General features: G+C 37.6%; 1 protein-coding gene across 1 annotated transcript; it reads left to right on the plus strand.

The window, feature by feature from the left end:
• Positions 1-83: 83 nt before the first annotated feature.
• PEX1 (peroxisomal biogenesis factor 1) lies at positions 84-27,370 on the plus strand (the record flags this gene model as incomplete). The annotated part of the gene is made up of 24 exons (XM_081996992.1): positions 84-326; positions 2,735-2,878; positions 4,754-4,837; positions 5,079-5,193; positions 5,283-6,055; positions 7,112-7,231; positions 8,020-8,143; positions 8,396-8,505; positions 9,854-9,954; positions 12,367-12,499; positions 13,222-13,318; positions 14,390-14,560; positions 15,929-16,083; positions 17,375-17,564; positions 17,762-17,928; positions 18,777-18,911; positions 19,534-19,598; positions 20,423-20,565; positions 20,643-20,746; positions 21,928-22,104; positions 23,674-23,904; positions 25,356-25,556; positions 25,944-26,074; positions 27,286-27,370. Exons 1-24 carry the CDS (start codon positions 198-200, stop codon positions 27,368-27,370), a joined length of 3,885 nt encoding a protein of 1,294 aa, XP_081853118.1. The 5' UTR covers positions 84-197.

Consider the following 27,370-nt stretch of genomic DNA (forward strand, 5'->3'; position numbering starts at 1 on the left):
AGAGGCAGGGAATGGGTATATGCCGCGCCCGCATTGGCCGGCAGTGGGTCATACCATTGTCCGGGGGCGACAGGGGGGAGAAGAGGGAATTTCGGGAAGGCCTGGCTAGCTCGCCCACCTCCATAGTAGGCAGCGCCCTGCTAGGGCGGAGCGGGCGCGCCGTGGTGCCGGGCTGCAGGGCCCGGCCGGCCGCCGGCATGTGGGGCAGCGGCAACCCTGGCGGAGGGGGAGCTGGAGCCGCCACCGTGACGGTGGTCTTAAGCGGGACCCGGGACTGCTTCCTGCATTTGCCTCCCGTGCTGGCCTGTCACCTCCGCCTGCAGCAGGTATCGGGTCGGCTCCACTCGGGGCCTGGGCGGAGGGACGCCTCAGACAGAGAGGATAATGGGAGAGCACCGTCTCCCTTCCCTCCGGCATCCCGTTGCTATGGTGACAGGAAAAGCCGCCCTCCTCCCTTCCTCCCTTCCTCCCTTCACGTCTCAGCCCTCCACACCACCAGCTGCCGTGTCGCTATGGTGACAGAGCGCGCGAGCCTCCCCCCCTGCAGTTGGGTGACACCCCGTCCTCACGGAGACGCCTCTGTTTTGTGGCCATAGCAAAGGAGACCCCCTTCCCTTGCCCCCTCCTTCCCCCCCGCGCCGCGCCCCTGTGGTGGGCTCAGGCGCCTCCGCAAGTGCGGCGCCGCAGAGCGGGAGGAACGCTGAGGGCCCCGGGGGGCGTGCGCTGGTCAGCTTTGTCATCCGTTCTTCTTAATAAATGCGGAAAAGTTTGGAATTTATCCTCTCAAGGCAGTCTTGCACTGGGTGTATGCGTCTCTGTCAGTCCTATATATTGTATATCGCTTTTCACAGTAACTCACCAGCGTTAAATGAGTGACGTGTAAATTAATCTTTCAGGTAGGAGATAACATGGTAAATCCGAGAAGAATCATAAATCTTTCGCTATATATTCTTGTATAGAAAGAGACTCCCATCCTGCATAGTCCTATTGGATCAGTTGCAGGAAGGGCAATTTTAAATTTTAAAATAACCGTTTACACATGAAAACGAGCAAAGCCTGCATGCACCCATTGTGTGAGGAACACAAGAATTAAGGGTCTGCTAGCAGAACAGACAGGATGAAAAATGTCAAGAATGAGCAGGTGAAGAGGAGGAGACGGGAGCAAAGCTCAGGAATGGGCAGCCGCAGTCCTGGTGAAGCCGCTCTTGGCCAGGCTACCCTCCCCCAGCGTGCGTTACCTGCTACTTTCCCAACGCCAAAAAGGACATTTCACAAAAGCAAAATCATGGACGCTTGTAAAAACCTGCTCTTTTTGGGGGAGAGGTAATAGAAGAGAGGTTGGTGGGCTTGCAAGAAATCTGGTATAAGTGTTAGCTTCATTTCTGCTATGGTTTCTGAATGTTTTACAAATTTGCTGGCAAGAGAGAGGGAAAAGGAGTGCAACTGTTTTGAAGTCTTACAGTATTATTCTGTACATAGTTGGTTATGGTGGGTTCCTGCTTTTACTTAACGTCATCTGCAAAATGAAAATATATGAAAATGAAATCTTGGTAGAAATAGTATATTAAATGCAATCCCTTGACTAGAAAGGGGATAAATAATTATGTTAATAGATTACACCGAGTAAATCATATAAAAAATTAAATGGAATCAAGAGCTAAATCTAATTGCCGAACGTGTTAGATAAATGGGTGATAAAATGGTCTATGAAACTCAATGTTGTGTGAAGATTTAAACACTCAGGGAGAAGCTTTATCTGTGTAAATACAGGGAAAAGCTGTAAATTAAGTACTGCATTTGGTAAAAGGGTCTTGGAACAATTGTAGATATTCTCTGAAAATGTTTTCAGAGTTTACCAAAAAGTCAAATAATACTTTAAATTACTAGGATACAGTTGAGAATAAAACAGAAAACATCACTTATGTTAACAAGTACATATATGTTATATTCATTGTGTATATCATCTTGGTCACTTGATTTTCATAAAAATAGTCATTTTGGGGGAAAAATAAACACAAAATAAAACAGAAAAATGTCAGTTGAGTGATGCAATGTAGGGTATAGTCTCTTTGTATGGAAACTGAACATACTAAGATTCTTCATTTTGGAATCAGAATAGCTGAGTGGTTCTGAAATGGATGGATAAAATAATTTTGTTCTGAATTTGTGTGATTTGTTTTAAATATTCCCCAGTTCATGAAAGCACTCCTGGAGTCCATGCAAATGTTACAATGCATGTGAAGTTTAAGCATATGCTTATGTTTTGCCATCATTTGGGAAATAGACGTGCTTAGTTATACATTTCTATAAGACATTTATTTGTTAGACTATAATACAGGAGAAGGGAAGAGGAATTATTTTCCTTACTTAAAAATAGTCCATAAAAATTAAAAGCTATTAAAAATTGAAACCAACATGCACTTCTGTGTTGAGGGTTGTGCAATTAGGTAACATAGAGAAGAATTCTAGGGAAGGTCTTGGTTATTAAGAAGTTGGCCAGTCTGCCAGAACTAAAAACAATAAATCTGTCATTGCTAATAGAAACACGCTTTACTAACATGTTGTAAATTATGCAAGTTGTTGTCAGGGAATAGTAATTAAAATTGGGCATGTAAAATCCATAAAATATTTTAAATTCCTTTGATCTCTCTAATAAGATACAGCTTAGCTTGACAAATAGTCATCTTACTAACTTGTTTGATGTTAATTTATTTTATTTCTTTGAAACTCACAGGGCCAAGCTGTGAAAGTATCCTATGGTCATCAGCCTATATTTTTGAGCTGGATTGAAATCAGGCGTTGGGGTCACCAGGGTGAAAATATTGCAGAGATTAACAGACAATTAGCAGAGAAACTTGGCATTACAGATGGAGAACAGGTTTGTAATGCAATCTTTTTTTTTCTTACTTAAAAGTATGTTGCAAGATACCTGAAATAATAATTTACAAATTAGCTATGAACTTCTTGTTTCATGTATTTAGACAATTACTTCACTTTTATCTGCTCATAAGAAAAGTTAACCATCATGAAACATTTCAAACATCAAAATAATTTCTCATTAAATCATTAAAAATTGCCTAAATAATGTTAGGATAGACTTGTGGGTAGGTCTTTGCAGAGTTGGAGCCACTATCTGCAGTGCCATTAATTTTAGGAAAATACACTTCTAAGCAACTAAACAATTCAGGAATTATCTCATGAGAATATTTTGCCTGGATTTCCTGTTATTTTAAAGTAATTATTGACTTGCTGCATATTTCTTCTCATTAGACTTATTTGGGGTTTAAATTTTCATCACCTTTTTCCCCCCTTCACGTTATGGCCACCCCATGTCCTCCCTCTTTAAACATGTATTTAAATTGTCCTCTTAGTCTTGGACAGTGTTAAACTTCTCGTAAACGATTCTTTCGTTGGACAGAAGTTTGACAAGATGCCCAAGAGGCAGGCAGAGCTTTCTGACATGAGACAATTAAAATCTCAGCAGGAAACTTTTTTTGTTTTATATTAATAGGTAGAGACTTAAACAAATGAGAATAGCAAAGTATTACTCTGCACAATGTTATTTTGTAGTATATTCATAGAAGCCTAGTCTCTCCTCTGGAAAATTTTATTCAGCATAATAGAAGACATCAAAGAATGTGTCTCAAAACATTCTCTCTACAAATGATGTATTTGTTTGCAAAACTTTACAATTTACTAGTTCAGTGGCAAGGTAACTACCCTTTTTTGTTCTAGCAATTAATAGCCTTCAACAGAAAAACAATTGACAAGATTTTTTTTCTGTTGAAAAACAGAAAAGAAAACCTCACCCAACTGTTGCCTGGAAGTAATCTGCACAACTGAATGAATAAATGAATAATTAGATAGTTTTGCCTTTGTTTGGGATTCAGGAATTGCATGTTTGCTGTGTTTCATAATAATATTCTTTTCTGTTTACCACGTTGGGGAAAAGATACTCCTCTCAAATTTTGCCTCAAACTGAGGACCTAGAGGAATTTAAAATCAATTGTTACTTTTATAAAAGCTGGCCTGAAGTCAATCTCTCTCAAAGGACAGGTAACTAGTTTTATCTCAAGAAAAATTTAATAAAGCTTATTTAAAAATGTATGATATGATATTGTTTGAAAATTGTTGCTTTCTGTCAAATGAAACCTATGGCAAAAATTAACTTTTGAAATACATGTTTAATGCTTTCTGAAAAGCCTAATCCACAACAGCTTTTATAACTCCTCCAGACACACAGGACCTTAAAACTGTTCTGTGGAAGTGGGGCTGCTTCCTGTGAAAGCATTCATAAAGGAGCTGTTTTTGCTTTTTATTGTAGTTTTTCGTCATTTCTTCAGCAGCTTCTGCCTTACCTAATATTTGTGCACAGCCTGATGAATTTTTCAGCATGCTAAAGTCCAGGGCATTTAAAAATACAAACTAAAAAAGGCAAAGACAGTTATGTGATCAATATGCATTAAAAATTGATTGATTTATATCAACTGTTAAAGCCCTTGATGCTTTTCACATTCAGTTCCATTCACAGTGTGTTGCAGTCCCCAGGCATGCCCAATGCAATCCATTTTCAATACACTGAACATCCATCTTCAGCTTACGAATTACCTGGTGTCATTAAGATGATGTATGTTCAAAATAGTGAAAACATATAATGAAGGAGATGTCAGTTTTCTAGTTGAATTAAAGATGGAGCTTTTATGTGTTTAAAAATAAGAAGTTAAGTATTTTGAAATGGTGTCTCTCTTGCCAGATATTTCTTGAACCCTGTTCCCACGTCTCTTCCTGTCAGCAAGTAGAAGTGGAACCACTCTCAGCAGATGATTGGGAAATTCTGGTAATAAAACCTCTTCCACTGTTCACATCCCTTTCTTAGATGGCAGAGATTTTGACATAAGCAGTTTTTTTGCACAATGTCACATTCTTTTCAGCCCCTAAGTAAATACTAAATGTGGTGGGGTTTAACTGTATTTTATATTTCAAATGGTGTATTAGAAAGAGATGTAGAGATTTTACCTTCAAACAAATGTTAAAAATCTATGCAGTATTTAATTTATAACGATACGACGTTTCCCCAGGAACTGCACGCTTCCTCTCTTGAAAAACATCTTCTTGACCAGATTCGAATAGTATTTCCAAAAGCCATCTTTCCTGTATGGGTTGAACAGCACACTCACATTTACATCAAAATCGGTAAGCAACAGTGAAGGCTCTTGTGGCACCTTCAGTAAGCTGTTTTGCAGGACTGGATGCATTCATTGACCTGCTTTGTTCATACTCAGGTACGCTTATGCCAGCAGCCCCCTATGGGAGACTGGAACCACACACGGAGCTTCTCATATGTCCCAAGGCACGCGAACTTGAGGAGAATATCACCAGCACGCCCTCCAGGGAAAGTGACATCTTGCTCAAAAGTTTTGCGAGAAATAACATGGAGCAAGAAGAAACAGTAAAGGATCCTTTTGCTAAACAACCTTATTTAAAGCCAGGAGTCCTTGAACAGAGTAAGGCTGATGCAAACATGACAGTTGGCTCAAATGTTCTCCCAAATGTATGGAATTTCATAGGGAGCATTTTCTCTCATACATCTGAGCAGAAACAAAAGACATTATGTGCTAAAGATGAAATGAACACCTTCAAAGACAAGCTGCTGAACTTAATTCACATGGATTCCATTTTTAGAGTATGTCAGTCACAGCCTCCCAGTGTACAGAATGCGTCTGCCACTCATGCGTTTCTGAAATGCAATGCTATTCATGTTTTTCCATGGAATTTAGAATTTATTGATTTGGATCCAAACCCTGTAGTATCTTATGGGAAAATTAATGAGCTGCTTTCCCCAAGACAGCGTCATCAAGAAGCAAAGCAAAATCTGCCACTTGAAAAGCAAAAGCATTTGACTGGTACGCGAGACAAAAATCATTCTAATTCTAATAGCAGTCAAGCATCCAGTGAGGGATCTGTTGTTCAAATCGTTTGGAATGGATTTGAAGACCTAAAGAGTGTCATAGAGTATGGCCACAGTGGGGAAGCCCTGCATGTTGGAAGAGTTTGGGTCAGTTTGAGCACACTATCTTTTGGGCTTTTTATTGGATAATATTTTCTATTGGATAATTGTGGAACTGGGTAGTTAACATGCAGTTTTGGAATATAGACTTTGTGTTAAGCTCTCAAGTAGAATATATTAGAATCAGATAATATTTACTGGAGCTATGCTTTGCTAAGCTGTTTCATTCTGGACTACATTGCTTACCATCAGCCTCCAAGATGTACAGTGTACTCTGGGTTTCTGTACTCTTAACATTTTTTCACCAAATGGAGAAAATTCTTCAGTGTGTCTGGAGGGAATGCATGCTTTCTTCAAAATATCTTGGTAGCCATTGTGTTCATGAGAACGTGGAAGTATCTACTTACATACATTCAGTACTGCGTAATGAGATTCTTTTCATCAGTTAGCACTTTGAAATGTGCTTTGGACGCTAGGTGTCATCAAACTGTAAAGTAATGGGATCACATATCCTAGTGCTACGTGATGTTTGCTAGTCCTTTTATATACTCCTTAAAATACATCTTAAAAAACAACACCAAATAACTAGCTTTTATATAATTTAAACTATTTTCATTTTTATGTACTCTTTTGCAAGGTGGCACAGTGCTGCAGATGTGCTTAGTTCTGATCTGTATAATGGTCTATTTATATTTTCCTGCCCATGTAAAATTAATTTTAATCAGCAAAAGAAAGTAGAGGGTTTTTTTTCCTGCACTAAAAGCATTCTTAAAACATTCTAAGAATTCCTCCTAATTCTTCTTTTAACCTTTTGGTTTCTATTTCAAGAAGTTAGTAGATGGTCAGCTGTAGCAAGCACTTTCACAAATAGGATAAAAGGCAGTTAGAAATGTGCATGAGAGAACAAGATTTGGATACCACCATCAATTTTAATGGTCTCCTTCTTAATTCTCTTGCAGATTACAACCAATAAACAGATCAATGATCAAATGTAGAGGTTCCATTAGTGATGAAGAAACTGATGTGAAAACTATGTATGCAATGTTATAACTGTTTTACTTTCTGATATTTCCTTTTTTTTTCCTCTTATTTTAAATATTTCAGATTCCAGATGATCTGAGAAAAAAACTGCGTATCAAAATACATTCAACAGTCCGAATTAAGTCAGTTGAATCTATTCCTGAAATTCCTGTGTCTCTTAGACTGCAACCCACACAGAACTTAGTGAGTTGATACTCTTGGTTGCATATTTGTTCATGTATTGGAAAGGTGATAACGTTGCTCTGGTCAAGGTTGGGATTTTTTTAATGTTTATTTGTTTTCCTTTGTTAGATGATAGTTTGGAAGTTGTCTATCATGTATGACATCATTCTAAAGGATTTTTTTTTTTTAATAATTCCTTGCTTTTTCTTTTTACTGTGTAAGTCATTTAAATTAAGAAGAGGCTATGATCTACTTAAACAAGGTTTATTTAGTAATACTTTTTTGTATTTTGATCAATGATACTGTAAACATCAAGCCATTGAATTTTGTCTTGCACTTGATAAATATTTCAAATAGTTTGGCATGTTATCTCTAACTATTTCCTATTTAAAGAAACCCAAATAAAGGAACCCAAAATAAGTCACAGGTCACTACCGGTGCATACCTTGGGTGCTCTTTCAAACCCAGGAGCTGAGTAGTGCTCTTGGATCTGGCAACAGAGAGAAGTAAAACAAGAATAAAAGCTTTTCCTTGCCCTCACATCAGTGTTTCAAAGATAAACACTTCAGAGGTGGTGGAAGATGCAGTTGTTGCTGTAGCAAGGGCTGGACAGGCTCTTTCCATAGAGCAGTTGATAGAAATGGTGTTTGTTGTCAAAATGCTATTTTCGAAGTAAATAAAACTCTCGTATCTTCTTCCATCTCTCTGCTACCATAAGAGAAACGGATGCGTGGTGCATAGGAAGAAAGCAGTTTTACCTACTAACACTTTCTTTTGTTTTATTTCCCTCTTTCTTTTTTCCTATTTAGCATAAAGATATACATGAAGATGATGTTAAATCTGCTTTCAGCTCTTGGCTGCAGGATTCCACTACTGATGATCACCCATGGATAATGACAAGCACAGACTGTATACATCTGTCAGTTAAAGAAGGTAGGAATAATACTATCCTGTGCTGTAGCTGTCTTAATTGTCCATTATGGAATGTACTTCGGCAATATGCCATTTAATCTCTATATACATCATTTAACATAACAGATATCTCTTTACACTCGAACTGTAAGCATGAATTATGCTTACTTTTTTATTCTTTCATTTTTGGTTATATCGTAGTAATTCAAAATATGCTAATCTGTTTCATATTGTGAAGAATAAAAACTGAATTTGTTCCTTGGGTTTTTACAGGGATGGAGGAGTTTGTCCTTAGTGCAGTGCATCCTATGCACACTGAAGAAAATAAATCTAAGAATATTTTTATACTGAGTCCCAGTTTGCTGCAAAAGACTAATATACAAGTAAATATCACATAGTATCAGGTATCAAGTAATTTAAATTGTTATATTTGGTTAAAAATATATTACATTTTATATATAACATATTTTGGTTTCCATTTTTAAATAAATAATGTCATTCTGTTTGTTAAATTATATCTGCATTATTTATATGTTATATGACTTTATAGCCTCAGTATTGGTGAGATTTCAGGCATGCCACACTAGTTACTGAATTTCACAGTCTATATTAAACTCTTAGAAAAATCGAGTAGAGCAGAGGAAAGTCAGTACTGTCCAAGTTTGAACATACTATCCTCATACTTAATTGTTCTTTCCCTTAATACCTAAACCACTGTAAAATCACTTCACCGTGTATCTGGCAGGAACGGTAGCTTGTTCTGACAAAGATGAGACATATTCCCCATTCAAACCTACCAAGCTCACACTGCCTTCTCGTTTACATAGTTTCTGTGCCTTCTGTTTCTTCAGTCTTTCCTATTTCAGGAGAATAAATATTTCTATTTAATATAGGATTACTGTTTCCATTAATAATTCTGGTTGAACCATTGCCCATGATTCCAGGTTTATGGTTATAGGAATGGGATAACATTTTTTCATTTTTAAACTGATACAGTTAAATTTTAGTGGAGAGACACCTTAGTTTAAGGTGTCCTGTTTCGGCTGTTTAGAATAGAGTTTTTATGGAAAATTTAGGATTCCTGTTCAAAAAGAAAGTAAAACAAGAGCTTCATTTCTATTGGTAGTAGAGAAGCACAAGACGACTTCTACAAATTGTGCTAGTGACTGGTACTAAGATGAAAGGGCAAAGTGCATTTATCATGTCAGCATCTCCTACCAGCCTGTTCTTATCTGTGGACCTCTCTGTTAGCCCTGTTTTCCTGCCCAGCTTTCCATACCAGCTCCCCAGTGAACTAGACTGAAAAATTCATGCGGGTGAAAAAAGCCAGGTGTTTTTTTCAGGTTACTTTTCACCCAGGTCAGACTCCTGCTCTGATTCACTGTTTTGCCTCACAAGTATTCATGCCAGCACAACAGGGGAGGGCACAGAAGAAGGAACAAGTAGTTACAGGTAGGGAAACAGATGATGGGGTGCATAGTCTGGTATAAACAGCACTTGGCCTAATATCTAATCACAGGTTGTTACATCACTGTAAACACTGGATTGTATTTTGGAAATAGTTGTATTGATGCCGCTTTACCAATGCATCTTTCTTTCAAGTGCAATAAGCTTCAGCAAAGTGTATATGCAACATTTTCTTTACACAATTCCAGGAATGGCTAGTCAGTTCTATACCCTTCTTCTGTAGTTGCATTTAATGTAAAGTACTAACTCTTTCCTTTGTTGTAGGTTCTTTTACATCCTCTCACTAGAAAAGCTGATGGGGACAGCCAGCCACCCATGTGTGATACAGACAGGAACCTTCCTTACCACAAACTAAACGATTTAGGGTGAGACATTTTCATAGTAGAAAATATGGGAGGGAATGGGAATGAAAAAAAAAATATTAGTGGAAATGCAGGTTGTTGTTTTTTTTTTTTAAATTAAGTCATATCTAAAAAGCCCCTTTGCATCTTTTGGCTTATGTCAGGTTCAGACCTTATCCTAGTATGTGTAGATAGTTAATTTTGTCCTCTGAATAGTCTTACTGAAGTGAACAGAAAACTTCATGTGAATAAAGTCACTCATGTACTGAAAAGTTCACCATGTCTGTCAATAGGATGGGAGGTCTCAGAACTGCGTAAGTTTCAGAAGAAAAACTGCTAGTTCAGTGACTCTTGCTGTCTTCTAAGTGGTATGAAACAGACCTCTATGTAGCAGTAAAGGATACTGGGGTTGCTGGAGGGTGTTTTTGGCTGGGGTTTCCAAATGAAGCAAAACTTATGTTACAGTCTGCTGGTCAATTCCATTCCCACAGTAACTTAAACCTGTTTACTTGTTTAACTAAATTTAATAGTATGGGTCTCAAAGAAACTTAGTTGCTAGTTTTATCAGAATTGTCATCTGAGGAGAGAAATTCAGAATCATGTCTCCACTCATACAAAGTGCAATGTAAGCTCAACAGCTACTTAGTTAACGTGCTAGGTGGCTAGTGGCAGTGGTATAGTGTGGAACTAGCCATAAGACATGCTGGCTCTTTCCCAGCCAATAACAAAGTGATACATTAAGCTGTGATCATTAGTATAAGGGAAGACAGTGGTATTGTGTAGCAGATTTGAGGTAGGGATGGGACAGATGGGACATGAGGGACTTGGAGTATTTTGGTAGTATGCTGTTGGCATTGTAAAAGGCCACTGAGGGTATTATGTTGAAGAGGGCATAGGAACTGATCTAGGGGCAGTGTGGTAAGCATGTGTTGCGGTAGGAATAGAGTAGAATAAAATAGACTAGAACAGAATAGAATATTTCAGTTGGAAGGGACCTACAACAATCATCTAGTCCAACTGCCTGACCACTTCAGGGCTGACCAAAAGTTAAAACATGTTAAGGGCATTGTACAAATGCCTCTTAAACACTGACAGGCTTAGGGCATCTACCACCTCTCTAGGAAGCCTGTTCCAAGGGTTAGGGGTATCATAGAATCTTTGGGTTGGAAGGGACCTTTAAAAGCCATCTAGTCCAACCCCCCTGCAGTGAGCAGGATCATCTTCAACTAGATCAGGTTGCTCAGAGCTCCATCCAACCTGACCTTGAATGTTGCCAGGGATGGGGCATCTACCACCTCTCTGGGCAACATGTGCCAGTGTTTCACCACCCTCGTTGTCAAAAGTTTCTTCCTTAGATCTAGTCTAAATCTACCCTCTTTTAGTTTAAAACCATTAAACCTTGTCCTATTGCAACAGGCCCTGCTAAAAAGTCTGTCCCCATCTTTCTTATAAGCCCCCTTGAAGTACTGGAACGCTGCAATAAGGTCTCCCCAGAGCCTTCTCTTCTCTTCTGCAGGCTGAACAACCCCAACTCTCTCAGCCTGTCCTCACAGGAGAGGTGTCCCATCCCTCTAATGATTTCAGTGGACACTCCTCTGGACCCGCTCCAACAGGTCCATGTCTTTCCTGTGCTGAGGGCTCCAGAGCTGGACGCAGGACTCCAGGTGGGGTCTCACCAGAGTGGAGGAGAGGGGCAGAATCACCTCCCTCGACCTGCTGGCTACGCTTCTTTGGATGCAGCCCAGGATATGGTTGAGCCTTTTGGGCTGTGAGTGCACACTGCTGGCTCACGTCCAGTTGCTGGCTCATCCACCCGTCCCCCCAAGTCCTTCTCGGCAGGGCTGCTCTCAATCCCTTCATCCCCCAGCCTATACTGATACTAGAAACCAGCATTCATTTGTTCATTGCATTTCTCCTGGAACAACACTTTTTGTTTAAAGTTGAAATACAAAACTGATAGCCTTGCTGTTTGTTGACCTGAAGTGAGCACTCTAGTGTCAAAAGTCACAAAGATTTAGGACCTGTGAAGAATAAGGATGCCTTCAAATGCACTATGTCCTGAAAAGGCTGTGAAGTTTTCTGACCCAGGCATGCTCCATGTTTTACCAATCTGTTAGATTCTTGAGTAGATTGTTACTCAGTCAGTCAAATAGGTGAAGCCTAAAAGATGGTTAGCTCTTATTTTCTGAGACCTACCTCATGCTAGGGTGGTGTAGAATGGCTAGATAACCCTTCCATTGTGGGGGTGTTCTGCAGTGTCTGTCTGTGTCCCCTGTGTCACCACTGCAAAATAAAGGTGCTGTCTTTTCAAATTGAATTGCATTTACCTTTTTCAAAATGTGTCAGCATTGAAACTTCACCCTACTGCAAGCTATTACTGTTTACATTGCGTGTACTGATGCTACCCTCAGCCATTTAATGTTGTTTGCTCTGCAGAGGAGTGGACAGATTAGGAACATCTTCCTTTGAACACGTAAGCCACAGTCTTCTGGGGCGTCCTTTATCTCAAAAGCTGGCTACCATTGCTGCGGGACTGCGAAGTGGAGGGGTGCTTCTCACAGGAGGAAAGGTACACACTTCTCTACTTGCAAACCCTCCCAGACTGTTTTCTGTAGTTACAAATCTTTTTTTCTTAGTTTTCTTTGATATCATCTGAATTGCAAAGAATTAAAGAACAAGCTGAAAAAATAGCAGTTATCTGATCAGAGTAAATTCAGTAAAACATTATGTTATATATATGTATACACTTATATGCAGATTTCACATATATATATTCGTATTTCATGTATATATATTATATAACATAAGTTTTAAAGATTGTTACTAATGCAATTTCAGTTTGTTCCCTTAGGGGATTAATCTACTTTCCATTTACAGTATAATAAATGCTCTTGTCTCTGAACTATTTAAATGAAAATAAGAGCACAGTATTTTCCTCTGTGTTATAACATAAAATGGCAGGGGAGTTGATGCTCTTTATTTTCCTGTTGCCTCTTATGGTGATCCATTTAGAACCATATTCCCCTGAGACAGATGTCTTAACACTGAACTCAGTGGAATAAGAACACTATTTGTAGTGGGTGTATCCCCTCTGAATTTGTTTATACTTGTTTCACTCTAGGACTTCGGTCTCTACCAAGGCAAAATAGGTATATACTTTTGGTGAGGAACAAAACCAGTGTGCGTAGAGCTTTCCCAGCTTGTTAACTGGTATATACTGTGAGAAAAACTCCACAGAAACAGAAGGAAATAGTTCTATCAATTTACATTAGCTCACATTTATCTTTGTAGGGAAGTGGAAAGTCAACATTAGCAAAGGCCATCTGCAAAGAAGCATTTGATAGACTGGATGCTCATGTAGAAGTAATTGACTGTAAAGCTTTAAGAGGTATGGTAATTTTTTTTAATCTCAAATGTTTGCTATATGATGAAGCAGCACAATTATGAAGTTACTGTATTTAGTCAGAATAATTTTTTCTGGTATTATTACTGCTTTTGCAAGGATATTCGATGCCCCACAATGGGCATCTTTAACAGTTTGATGAAAATACAGCTGCCGTAAGCTTATTTCACACTTTTGTCAGATTCTGTCCCGTGTACCACCACCAAATTCAAGCCATGCTTATTTCTAATTGTTACAAAACAGGAAGAAGTTGCAAGTTGAACTGTGTCTTTTTTCAGCTGTGCTAGCTGGAACAAATGTTACATTAACAAATGGTAGGTGTTAAAGGATACCTGTATTCTCCGTGAAAGGATGACACAGGCACCAAAGAAGGATCAAACAACCATCTGAAACCTGATTTATGATGGCATATTTACTAACCTAGTGTATGTTGGAAATAGTCATCTAACACTTGTGATTATAGATGATGATGGGATGAATCCTTACGTTTTGTGAGTTAAAAGTAAGTATTTTGCACCAAAGATGGAAGAGGACAAAAAGGCTTTTTTCCACTCTTTCATTCACTGACTTTCACAAATAGTCTTGGTGTTACAGAGGCAGAGACTGCTCAACTGTTTTCTTGCAGAGTCCTTACATGGCATGAATATACTCTTTTTGCTTAAGTCCCTACTAAGCTCCTTGCTCCAGAGAAAGAGTGAAAGATTGATAAAGAGCTAGTTCCCTCACTTCAAAAGATTCTTCCAATTGTGTGACTCTTTGGTAATTAATTTAGAGCGCTGCTGATACTGCTCTGTTTTTAACTGTCTAGAAATTAGACCTGTCGTCTTCTATAGTGGTTAGTGAAAGATGATTAATCTCATTTTAGAACATGTGGATCCTTCTAGTCTGTCTTTACTGACTGATGACTCTGGTTTAATCTTGGTACCTGGATTTATACAAGTTAAGCTACATGAATCAAGACATTGTAGTATTACATGAGCAAGATGGTGGTCAGTCTGATGATTTTTTTTTTTTCCCCTCATATGTTTTGTCATTAAAATTCTATTTCTGTTTTAGGAAAAAGATTAGTAAACATAAGGAAAAATGTGGAAGAAGCTTTTTTAGAGGCAGCATGGAGACAACCATCCATTCTTTTGATGGATGATCTTGATCACATTGTTGGAGTACCTTCTACACCAGAACATGAGAACAGCCCTGAAACAATTCAAAGCAATAGACTTGCATATGGTAATACTGTGCTACCTGTGTCTGGATAAAAATATAATGGAACTTAGAATTTCTTGCACCTGAATTGTGCTGTCCTACCTGGACAATTTTGTCTGTATCATTATTACCTCTGGACCATGGGTTATTCCATGGCAGGGATTCACAAGTTACGGTATGTGGACCATTTGTAGACCATTTGTGGACCACTAGCTGAATCAAAATAGTCCACTCTGGAGCTTGGAGTAGTCACTGCCAATGATACGTACACCACCGCTGCTGATGGCAGTGCCTGCTGTCAGCACCACTGCCAGGGGCAGAGGCTTCTCAGTTCCTTTTTATATTGTTCAGGCACTCAAATATGTTGCAATTGCTTACAAATTAGAGGTGAATCTTTAACTGATAATTGTTGATGAGATCAATATTATAATTGACATATTAAAATTGATCCTTTTTCCATAGTTATTATTTATAATTACAAAGATGTATAAATTTGGTACTTAGTGATGTTTAGAACCAGCTTCTTTTAGCTGAATACTAACTTTTTTATCATGCTACTTGATACACTTTGTAGAACTTCTATTTTATTTTACAATGTAACAATCCACAGGTTATAAAAATAAGATTCTCAGTTGTAGTGATAAACTTCAAAATAAAATTAAATTACTAAGATTAATCTCTTTATTTTTTTAGCTGTATTCACCTCTGTTCATGTAAAATTAAAGCCATAGCAAAAAAATCGTGCATTTCTTAGCTCAGTTTGAGGGAGTGAGCATAATTTTTTATTAAATTACTTCTGAAGCTCGGAAAATCTTACCATCATTTCTTCTTTAAACTGTGCACTTAAGTTACTTGCAGAATTGTTTGTGTTCCTTATTACTTTATTTACAGGTATAAAGCATACAACAGAGGTGTAGAGTTTTAAAGATTATTCCATGAAGATTTACTTTGCATCCATAATTTCTTTGGCTTTCATATATTATTTTTTCCTAGATTGCTTGTTTTCTAGGCTTACTATCAATTTTTACTCTTGTAACTTTCCCTTTTTTGTTTGCATGGAGGGCATAATATTTCTAGAACAGGGATCATAGGGCACAAAAACCCCCACATTTAATATCCAGTGATAGACATCATCAGTGATGTTACAAATTTAAAGAGCACTTCTGATGGCATTTTATTAATGGAATGTACTGTCCTAGAAAAAACAACTGTACATCTTTTATTTTTTAATCTTAAAAAAAGCCTGTAAGCATGAGAATAAAACAAATAGACAATATCATGTTACATTTTGTGTGTCCTAATGCTGCTCTCCAATACAGTAGAAATGTCTATTATGAAATGCAGAATCTTTTGTTATTTTGCAATTCATGGAGCAATGTCTTATGTGTTTAGTTTTGAAAGATCTGATAAAAGAAGTTATTTCCATGGGGAGCTTGATTGCATTAATTGCCACAAGTCAGTCTGAACATTCCCTTCATCCTTCCCTGGTTTCAGCTCAAGGAACTCACATATTTCAGTGCTTCAAATGTATTCAATCTCCAGATCAGGTAAATTCAGGTATTTATTCATTTGATTAAAATGTTGTTTGCCTTCCCTGCAGCCTCAAATACAATACTGGAACAGCTGCAAAAATAGTACGTAACACGCAAAGATGAGGAAAAAATCTCAATCTGGAGATCTTAGAAGTTCTTTCATGATACTTAAATACCTCAGGACTTACATCTGTCATTATAAAGTTTAAAAAAAAATAAAAGTAATCCAGTGAAAACTCCCAGTTGGCCCCACTCTCCTTATTCACACACAGTGGCGAGTGAAGGGTGTTATTCAGAGGACACTTCAGTTCAATGTAAAACAAGTCAGGTTGTCTAACATAGGTGAGATATGCATGTCTCCTTGTTACCTGTAAGGGGATTCTAGAGGAGCAGCTTTGAAAAAACATGTAAGTCACTATAGTTAGATAAATGAGATTAAAGCTAAGCATGTTTTTTCACTGCTCAGAGGAATAAGCATATCCCTAGAAAGTGTATTTTAAAGACGGTATTAAAACTAAGTGTTAATTTTATGGGAAGGTTTTGGTTTGGTTTTGTATATTAATTATATCCCTCTACTTTTGAATATAGTCCATTTTGAAAAGTAAAAAAGAGGGAAGAATAAACAGTATAACTTCATTGCAGGAGGAAGCAGCACTGTACCTGTGTATGCCCTAATGGCATGACGCAGACATGGCAATTCATTTGTATTTAACACAAGTTGTTCCTGCCTGCTTGTCTTCTGTCACAGGCTAGCAATTAAAGGCCACTGAGGAGGGAATTCTGCATTAGATAGAATGTCACTTTCTCCCATTTCCTGCAAGTCTGCCTTTATCTTTTTTAATACTAATATGTGAAAAAGGTTGCAACATCACTGGAAAAATCAGGATCTCAAAAGATACCAAATTATCTGATGTATTTTTATCTAATGCAATATATTTCATCTCAAATATATTCTACTCATATCAGCAAAATGAAAGTTGTTCCTTTTCCTGTGAAACAGAAAGAATGGGTGTAAAACAGTAGAATCTGGGGGGTGGAGGGTTGTTCCATTATTATTGTTGGATTTAAGATAGCTGTGGTGAGGTAAACATTTAAAGCCGTAAAACTGGTGAATTTATTGAAATTCACATCAAGAACTAACTTCTGTTTATATTCATGCCTTCTCAGATTTTGTTATTTGAAGTTTTGGTGACATGTAAATATTTAAGAAAATTTTAGTAATTCCTATATATTTACTTTTTGAATTTCTGAAATCCATGTAAATAGTAAACTCAATATACACTTGCTGCACAATTCTATTTTTCAGAAGCAAAGGTGTGAAATGCTGTATTCCGTAATAAAGAAGAAACTGAATTCTGATATAAAGAAGTTCTCTGATCTTGACCTCCAGTGTATTGCAAAGGAAACAGAAGGTTTTGTTGCTAGAGATTTTACTATGCTGGTTGATCGTGCCATTCATGCCTGTGTTTCCAACCAGAATGCATTTCAAAGTGGCGGTAAGTTGACAACAAAATCCCTTATTTCATAGTCTTACTTCTGTTATCCAGAACCTGTGGAGTAATACAGAAATAAAAAGCAATTTTTTATGTTTTATGTTTAAAATTTATTGAATTGTTACATATTGTGAGGAAATTTTTACTGGTAGGCTGTGTGTTCATTTTTGTTCAGGATTTTTTTTCTTTTTTTTAAGCAGAATTGAATCTATCAACTATGGATTTTCAGAAAGCTCTAAAAAATTTTACTCCATTAGCTCTGAGAAATGTCAACCTTCATAAACCTAAGGACATTGGCTGGGACAGGATTGGTGGCTTAAAAGATGTGAAGCAAATACTCATGGATACCATCATGTTACCTGCAAAGGTACCCAGTTATTTTAAATTAGTTACCTGAATTTTGTCCATAATGTTTGTAGGGGCAGAACAATTTTTAAGGTGTGACACGGTATTTGACAGAAAGACTACAGGTATGATTTTAAGCTACTTTTGTGGCTTCCCAGTCTTCCACTGTCTTCAGCTACTGGAAAACTCTTTCTCCTTCCACTTCCCTCTTCCAAATACAAAAAGCAATGGCTTGTGCTTTTCTACAGATCAAGTGTTGCTCTAGAATATTGCAGTATTGCTGACATCATCTTTGCTGCACTCTCTGTTGCAGGGTCTGTGATTAGGCTCTGTAAAGATAATGTTTCCAGCTTGCTTCTGCAGCTAAAGGAGTACTCTATTTTGGATGAATGCCAATCCACCAATACCTCTTTATTTTACTTTGGCCTTTCTGCCTTGGTTTAAACTTCCAGCATTGAGATGAGCCATCCATTTCAGTCTTCAGAGAAATGACTGAACAGTTTTCTGTATAATGGACAGAATCTTTTACTGTATACTTACATAATTTAATCACATCAGTCGGTGATTAAAATAGGAATTTAGAAGTACCAATATGGGCATTATAAAGCTTTAGTGCATTCCTATTCTGACCTGTTTCCTCTTGGTAGAAAATGCTGCTTGTTTCTATTTTAAGTACATATGAAGCCTAGGAACCCACATCAGCCCCAAGTAAACTAACAACAGTCCAGATGAGCTCTTGTGATAATAATGTGGATAAAAGACATTAGACACATTCTGTTTAGACAAAAGTCAACACTAGTCAGTGATGTTACAGTACACTGCAGAATAATTACATATTTTAGAATATGTCTTGTTGAAACTCTTTTCTAGTATCCAGAATTATTTGCAAACCTGCCCATACGACAGAGATCGGGAATCTTGCTGTATGGAGCGCCTGGAACAGGAAAAACACTGTTAGCAGGAGTAGTTGCTCGAGAGAGTGGAATGAATTTCATCAGCGTCAAGGTAACAAGATTCTGAAGACTGATTGATTGATTTTATTAACTGAATTAAATAGCTTAACATAATACTTGTGAGTATGCTTGTGAGGGCAAAGTACCAAATAAAGAAACTCACATTTAAAATGTGGCATGTCTGTCGATATCCCACCATCTGACTTCTGGAACTTCACAGTTTTATTACTGAGATTTTTTTGGTGTAATTATTCATTAGGCAGAATTATAAAACTTAATTAGATGTTCTTAGTTCCCGGTTCTTTATAAAAAGATCCTGGACAATCTTTATAAAAAGATCCTGTCCTTTTGATTCCACTGGACAATGAAGCTGAGCAATGCATTTTAAACATATTTTCAAAATACAGTGTAAGTCATTGCCTTGTGATACTGTAACACATTTTCTGTTATAGTAGAAAAATGGAAATTATTATTTTAAAATAAGTTGGAATGCTTGAAAGATTCTTTTGACTTTTCTAGACCTCTTGGTTATTCCATTCAGAGATGCCACTCTCTTGGTTAAAAGAAAATTCACTCTAGTATATAAAATGTATGCTGATGCTGAATTACACATTAAAACTAAGAAGATAGTGTGAATATTCTTTTCTGATTTTTTTTTTTTTTTTTTTTTTTAGGGACCAGAGCTGCTCAGCAAATACATTGGAGCAAGTGAGCAAGCAGTTCGAGATATCTTTAACAGGTTGGCTTCGTAAAGACTTGTGATGTTATCAATGAATTTTATTGGTTGAAGCTCCAGGAAATAATTTTGTTTTCCTAGGCAAGATATGGCATCAGATCACAAAAGCGTCTGAAATAATTAGTTGTGCTGACTAAGATGTTCAGATTTTGGCAAGTTCAACTTGGCTGTCATTATCTAAGAACTGAATATTTTGGCTTTGGATCAGGAGTGCACTTTCGAAGCTGAACTCCCAGTTCTCTCCATTTACAGTGTGTTGGTTCACATCACAGAACTGTCTTGGAAAACACATGCTGAATTCCTTTCAGATGGATCCAGAAGACAGTCAAGTGTGCTCCAACCAGTAGTGAATACTTAGTACATAGAATCATGCAAGACTTCGTATTGAGGTCCTCGGTGCCAGTTGTTTTATTTTGACAAATCTGCCCTTACTGATCCTCAATGCTCACATAACCTACATAGCCTTTGCTTCCCATGTAGTTTACAGCATAGGCAGTCTTTGTGTTAGGTATACATAAGCCAAGACCTCATCTGCAGTGACTGGATTTTAGAACTTTCATGTATATTAACACGACAGTTGACTACTTCAGAAATTATAAAGTAGTGCAAGGTATGTCATAAAAATTAGCAGGGCAATTACCATTGCAATCCAGTTCTTCAGAACCTCTTCATTTCTACAGAAAACAGATTTTTCTCTTCTCTCACTAAAGATAACTGTTCTCTGAAGTGAAAAGCATTTACGTTTAATATTTCTAAGCAGTTTTAACTGTGACCCAAACTTAAACAGAATTTAAGTATTGCCTTTTTTTTTTTTTTTTTCCTTTCAGAGCTCAGGCAGCTAAGCCTTGTATCGTTTTCTTTGATGAGTTTGATTCTATTGCTCCTCGCCGAGGTCATGACAACACAGGAGTTACAGACCGAGTGGTTAACCAACTGTTGACTCAGTTAGATGGTGTGGAAGGCTTACAAGGTAATAATTATTCTGTGTGCTCCTTTCTGTGCAAAAGTTCAGCAGATGTTAATGATATTTTTCTGCACTTTCCTAAGGGGTTTATGTGCTAGCTGCTACTAGTCGCCCAGATTTGATTGACCCTGCTTTGTTAAGGCCAGGTCGACTGGATAAATGCCTGTACTGTCCACCTCCTGATCAGGTGAGGAAACAAAACATTTTACATGAGAGGCAAAGAAAAAAAATTAAACTAGTGGACTTTATGCTTCTTTTCTTTATATTTAGTGGCATTTCAAACCTGGACAAAGTAGACTTGATTGCCCAGCTCCAGTTATACAACAGTATAAATTCACTGACTTTAGTGTCAATGTGTTTGCATAAAACTGGGGAAAGACAAGGTTGTTTACCACAGTCTTCAGGATCAAATCATGTTCGTGTTGATATAGCTGATTTAAAAAACAAAACAAAAAAAAACAAAAACAAAAACAAAAAAACCCCCCACAAACTAGTCTGCAGAAAGAAATTGGATGCAAGGTAGTGTTTATAATGTTCTGTATTTTTCTCTAAATTATGAGTCCAGTTGATCTGCTGTTTACTTGAAGTGATGAACCATTGCCAACCCAACTCTTGAATTATCTGAAGTTTCAGAGCAGCTTTGTTCGAATCCAGTTGATCCTACTATTCTTTAGCCACATTTAATTTGGAATATTCAGGCTCTTTTTAGGTCAGATATTAGGAAGGGAATGATTCCCATTGATTTAAGTAGGTTTTGGATCAGGCCTTTGAGGCTGTACAATGTGTGTCTTTGATTATCCATTTTATGAGAAAAAAATTAGTACTGTTCATTTTCAGATTTTCACATTTAACAAATACCACATCATTTCATTCTGAAACCCACATGAAGATGATTCTGTGTCTTAAGAACACAGATATACTCTCTCTCTTTTCCTTCCTCCCCTGCTCCTTGTAAACTTCTGGTTTAGAATATGATCATTCAGGTAAACAGAAGTTTTTCACTTTTGTCATACTTCTCTTTGCAAAAGGACATATGAGTAGCAGGGTTCATCGTCATATTTTTATATATTTCATACACAAAAATCCCAGATATTAACTGGTTATTTAGAGAAATGTATACTGTGTTTGGTACAGATTCTCATAGACTGTTCAAGACAATGTAACAAAATATATGCCTATATTTTAAAGACTGATTATTGTACAGTATGTCCCATATGTGCTATTATTAGGGTAGTATCTTCTTTAAAAAAGATCCTTCCTCCCTCAGATAGGAAGTTGCTTGTGACAGGGCCAAAGCACTATCTAGCAATCAGGACAAGGAAGATAACAGGTTACTTTACTGACATTTTTTTTCTTCCCTTTTTACAGAATTCACGGTATGAAATCTTAAAAGCTCTCAGTCATTCCCTGTCCTTGGCAAATGATGTGGACTTTCAGGATTTGGCAGCAAAAACAGAATGGTTCACAGGGGCTGACCTAAAAGCTTTATTGTACAATGCCCAGTTAGAGGCAATCCACACTAATTTAGGTTCAGGTTTAACACAGGTAAATAAAACTGATATCAAAGAAGTCTGTCCTCTTTTTATTTTGATGTTGATATGCTTGAAAGGGTTAATTTTATCCATGGGTTTTTAGCAAAATTATACCTAATAAGATTTAGTTTTCCTATATTTGTATGCAGAAGGTTAAAATCTTAATATGTTTGCAGAAAAATGCAATAATAATGTAACAATTTAAACACTACTTAAACACAACTTTTTTTCATTTTATGATAGGTGTTTAATGTTAAATAGATTTATGTAAGCCAAATCTGTCTATCATTTTTATGAAGAATGTCTGACACATCAATAGGAGGGTTTCTTAAGAGGAGCTAGCAAATTCAGTTTTGAGGTGGCACATTTTGGATGATGGAGGAAACAAGAAATTGGTGGGTTTCATGGAGTTGTTCCAACAGACTGAGTGTGATCTGAGATCAGGAGAGAAATGGTATGGGGATGGTGGTATCTGAAGTGGCCTGTTCTGGCTCATCTTCAGGCACCAGTAAATACTTGCACTTCCAAGGTGCAGGGTCCCACTCTTGGTTTATATACCCCTTATGTGACTGACAGGTCCTTTATTCTTTTACCCTCCATTCAGCCACCTCTCCTCACCTTTTTAATGCCTGTCTTCTGGTTCTAGCTGGACAGGGGTAGGCATGGCTTCCACTACTTTGAGGTCAAAGGGAAGGGTTAGGTCAGGGGTGCAAAAGCAAGGAGACCTCTTGGGTTCTTTCTACCCCACCAAGGGAGTTGCTCTGAGGATGCAACTCTTAGTATTGGGAGGGATCTCCAGCATATCCTCCCTAACAATCCCTTCATTTGTAGCATCAGTAAGTAAAGTAGTTGTAAGGATACCTGATAATTATCTGTCATTAAAGGAAGACATTGTCTAAAGCAGTGGTCACCAGAGTGGTGTGCACCCACCCCAGGTGGTGGGCAAGACAAACCATTGAGGTGCAGGAAAAAAATATTAGAACTTCAATAGTACATGTATATAAATTACAAATAAAGAAATATGTATATATTTGGTGGAGTGTCCTCAGAATTCTTTTACTGACGGGGTATACAATCAAAAAGGTTTGCAGACATCAGTCTAAAGCGACAACTGTAATTGCCACATCAGCACTTAAAATGTGTTGTCCATGACTAAAGATGAGTACAGCAATTAGGCACTGTAAAAGTAGACTCACCACAGTCTCCTAGAGCACTTTACACCAGACACTAAATTGCCTGGAGGGAGTGGTTGAGACAGAAATGACACAGTTCTACAACAGAAAATGTACATGAAGTTTCCCGACACTTGCTGTTACTGAGTGAGACAGTTCAAAGCATACAAATAAAACCTAAAGATAATTTCCTCAAATTATTTTTCTAGCATGAAGACAGAAAGTTCTGCTTAAAGGCATTGGATTTTCTTAGCAAAATATTTGGAAATGTACTCCCAGAGAAAGACAGATTACTAGAACCAAATATAAGTCAATACTTTAATTTGCACTGTATATGATTTTTTTTTTATGTATTTCAAATTGCAAGTAGTTATGAGTTAAAACTTCTAATGTTCTGTTCTTTGTCACAGGATTCTGGTTCTAGTTCTGACAGTGACTTCAGTCTCTCTTCCATGGTTTTTCTAAACCACAGCAGTGGCTCAGATGATTCGGCAATAGATGGAGAAGCAGGGCTAGAGCAATCTCTTATTTCTTTAGACATGTCTGACTTGCTTCCTGAGGATCCAAGGTCCAACATGTACCGTCTTTATTTTGGAAGCTCTTATGAATCAGAGCTGGGAAATGGAACTCCTTCAGAACTGGTAAGTTACTTGCTTAATATTTTGAATTTTCTAAATATTATCATCTGTGAAGCAGAAAAACTGAACTAGGCTAATGGTATGGTTTTATAAATACAATTATGTCTGCTTTGTCCTTCAAACTTTGTCCTATACATTGTGGTCCGTGGTGGGGAAGAAGGTGGAAGGATGTTATCTAACAAAATATAATATGGACTTCTCTGCATCTTTGCAGGACGTAAAATCAAAATACCAAAATACTGCTTAATACCTTGTAATCGGGCAAACTGCATTCCTACTAGATCATACTGACTGGTCTAATGGCTTGTTGCCTTCCAAAGTTTATTACTAAACCAGTTTTTTACTTCTTTTTTTTTTTTTTAACTTCGTTTTATTACTAAACAATGGCCATCCAGCTTTCAAGAATTAAGCCGTAATCTTAAGAATCAACATTCGTTTTTCAGTTTCCAGTAGAGTGTGCATTAATGGAATAAACTGACCATGGAATTGTGCAGGCAACAGAAGCAAACCTTAGCTTCCATTGTTGCTCATGAGAAGCAGAATTCCTGTTATTGTAGTATCACATTGCACAGAAGACAGCATGCTCCCTGGCTAGCTTGCAGGCAGGGATGTGCTGGTTGGCTGCCCAGCACCTGCAGAGTCATCAGCTGGCCTTGCTTGGCTGCAGGTAAACAAAACAGAATATGCTGCCTCTGAGCTCCTTATGGCGAACAGATGACTTCGGAGTTTGCGAGTGATCCACGGGACATTCATTTTCAAGACCTGTTGTAGAACTGTTATTAAAAGTAGTTATCGAAGTTGTTAGACTCTTGTTTTCAAAACTGTCTTGCATTGATTTTTAAAGCCAAAAATAACTTATCTTGACATTGGAGAACCAATTACTGACTGCTAAGGTGCTTTTGTATGTTTTATCTTGCATTATAGATGATAGTGTCCCATTAATGTATCTTTAGAGACTTCAATTTTCCTCTGACTGTGAAAGTTCTTCAGCAAGGCTACAAGGACATTGATCTTTTAGTTGTTGAACTTCAAGGTTGCATGTTTTATCAAGTGCACAGAGAATTTGGCGGTGATGAATATTTAAGTTATGAGTCATTCCAAAGCTAACTACATAAACTTGCCCAGATTTCAGAACCACTGATTTTCATACATAAATAAAACAATAGACTTAGTAGCTCTTTATTCTTTTTGACATCAGCCATTGCAAAAATATTTAGGTTTTTTCCAAACATGAAACACTTCATTTTCAAATTTGTACTTTTCCTCAAACAGCTTGGCAAAGTACCCTAATGCTTTATGTTCAAAAAGTTATGTATGTGATATATTTTTAAGAAAAAGTACTCTTTTTGCCAGTGAGGAGAAGCTGATACTGAATTGTAGGCTAAATCTTAATGGTGGAGTTGCTCTTTTGGATCCATAATGAGTTAATGTATTTTTTCTTGTGGTCCATTTAGAGCTCTCTGTGTTTGTCTGGACCAAACTCCATAACTCACGATTTTACCAGTGTGACCCAGAGAGATGCAGCATCATCACAACCTTCAATGCTTAGAGAAGCCTCTCAAGAAGACTCCCTGGAAAATAACCAGGAGCAGCAAACAGAGCACCTGAGGACAGAAATCAATGCTATCAAAGCCAATTACAGAAGCAAGAATGGAGTATGGCAGTTTTTTTGATTATTTAGTCTTAACACTTTTCTATTGTTTTCCAAGACTTCTCAGTATTTCAATAAATAATTTCTGCAATAATATTAAATATAATGTAACAAAAATAGCAAAGATAAATGATACCTACTTTGACGTAGGTAATAATAGTGAGTAGAAAATAAGTAGTAAATACAATAAATAGTAGGTAGAAAATATGCCAGATGTTAACATTCATATAACTAAATAATTATTTCTGTGTTATTAATTATTGGAGGGGGAGAAATTGTGACTGTATTTATAATACATTTGTCTGTATATGTAATGAGGAGGTTCCAGAGTTACTGATATTCATGTTTCTTTGGTAATTTTTCATTGTCTGTTCCTGGCTCTGTTTTCAAGGAGGACAGCACCCTTAATCAGTCAGTGCTTGCCAAGAACACTTTAGCTATTACCCAGTCCCATCTGATGACTGCACTTGAGGGTATAAGACCATCCATTAGCCAAGATGACTGGAAGAATTTTACTGAACTGTAAGTATTAAATTTTTTTGTAATTGTGAATTCGTTAGAGATTTCATCTTTTTGCATTCCTTATTCATCAGAAACACAATAGTTATTTAATGTGGGGAATGGCAGAAGAGTTAAACAGCTTCTGACAGCAATTTTTTTCAGAAATACTAAATTGCATGCTGTCTTTTATTGTTTTTATTAATGTAGGACCTACAGACCAGAAAACCAGTGTATTATGTTCAGAGCTATACCACTACAGAGAGGCAGCAACTCTCTAAGACATAGAGCTAGCTCCTTTCTGCTTCCACTGAGTGGTAGCCCCTCGTATTTCAAATTGCTGGGTTTTGACTCTCCGAAGTGGTTTCTGTAGCTGCCATGTTTGGGAAAAGGCAATAATCTGCATAAGTATAAACATACTGAAAAGCAGAATGTGTCTCCTTAGACTTGAAAATTACTGGAGTGAAAAAGCTGGAAACTGGCATTGGGATGTTCTGTGATCTCATCAGGGGGTTGTTCTGACATGAAGATTGTTAAGGCATTGTCTTCCTCACCTGATACATAGATAAGCAGGTCTTACAGCAGAGGAAAGAGACAAGGAAGGGACAGGAATGGAGGAGAATGAGATGCTTCCCAGGAGTCTATACCACCCTGTCCACTTCTGTTCCTTGTCCCACCTTCCCCATCCACCCCAAATTTTTTTTTTCTTTAAGAAGAAGTAGGGCAGAGAGCTCTCTGAGTTAGGTTTGTGGATGAAAATTCCTCCAGGTCCCCAGGTCTGAGGAGACATGCACTCTTCATTTCCATAAAAATATACTCAAACATCTGTAGTTCCGTGTTGCATTAATGTCTATCTGAAAGGGGGTTGTGGCGACGAGGGTGTTGGCCTCTTCTCCCAAGTAACTAGTGATAGGACAAGAGGAAATGGCCTCAAGTTGCGCCAGGGGAGGTTTAGATTGGATAGTAGGAAAAATTTCTTCACCGAGAGAGTGATCAGGCATTGGAACAGGCTGCCCAGGGAGGTGGTGGAGTCGCCATCTCTGGAAGTGTTCAAAAAACGTGTGGATGTGGCGCTTCAGGACATGGTTTAGGGGACATGGTGGCGCTGGATTAATGGTTGGACTTGATGATCTTGAAGGTCCTTTCCAACCTTAGTGATTCTGTGATTCTGTGAAGAGGCATATGCAAACGAAGGCATTTCATCAGAATTTGCTAATATCTGTTTCTGTTTCTAGGTATGATAATTTTCAGAATCCCAAGAAGAGGAAAGGACAAGTTGGCTCAACATTCAGACCAGGACAAAAAATTACTCTAGCATAG

This window comes from Phaethon aethereus (assembly GCF_964289735.1).
Source record: "Phaethon aethereus genome assembly, chromosome: 2".
Taxonomy (NCBI): Eukaryota; Metazoa; Chordata; class Aves; order Phaethontiformes; family Phaethontidae; genus Phaethon; species Phaethon aethereus.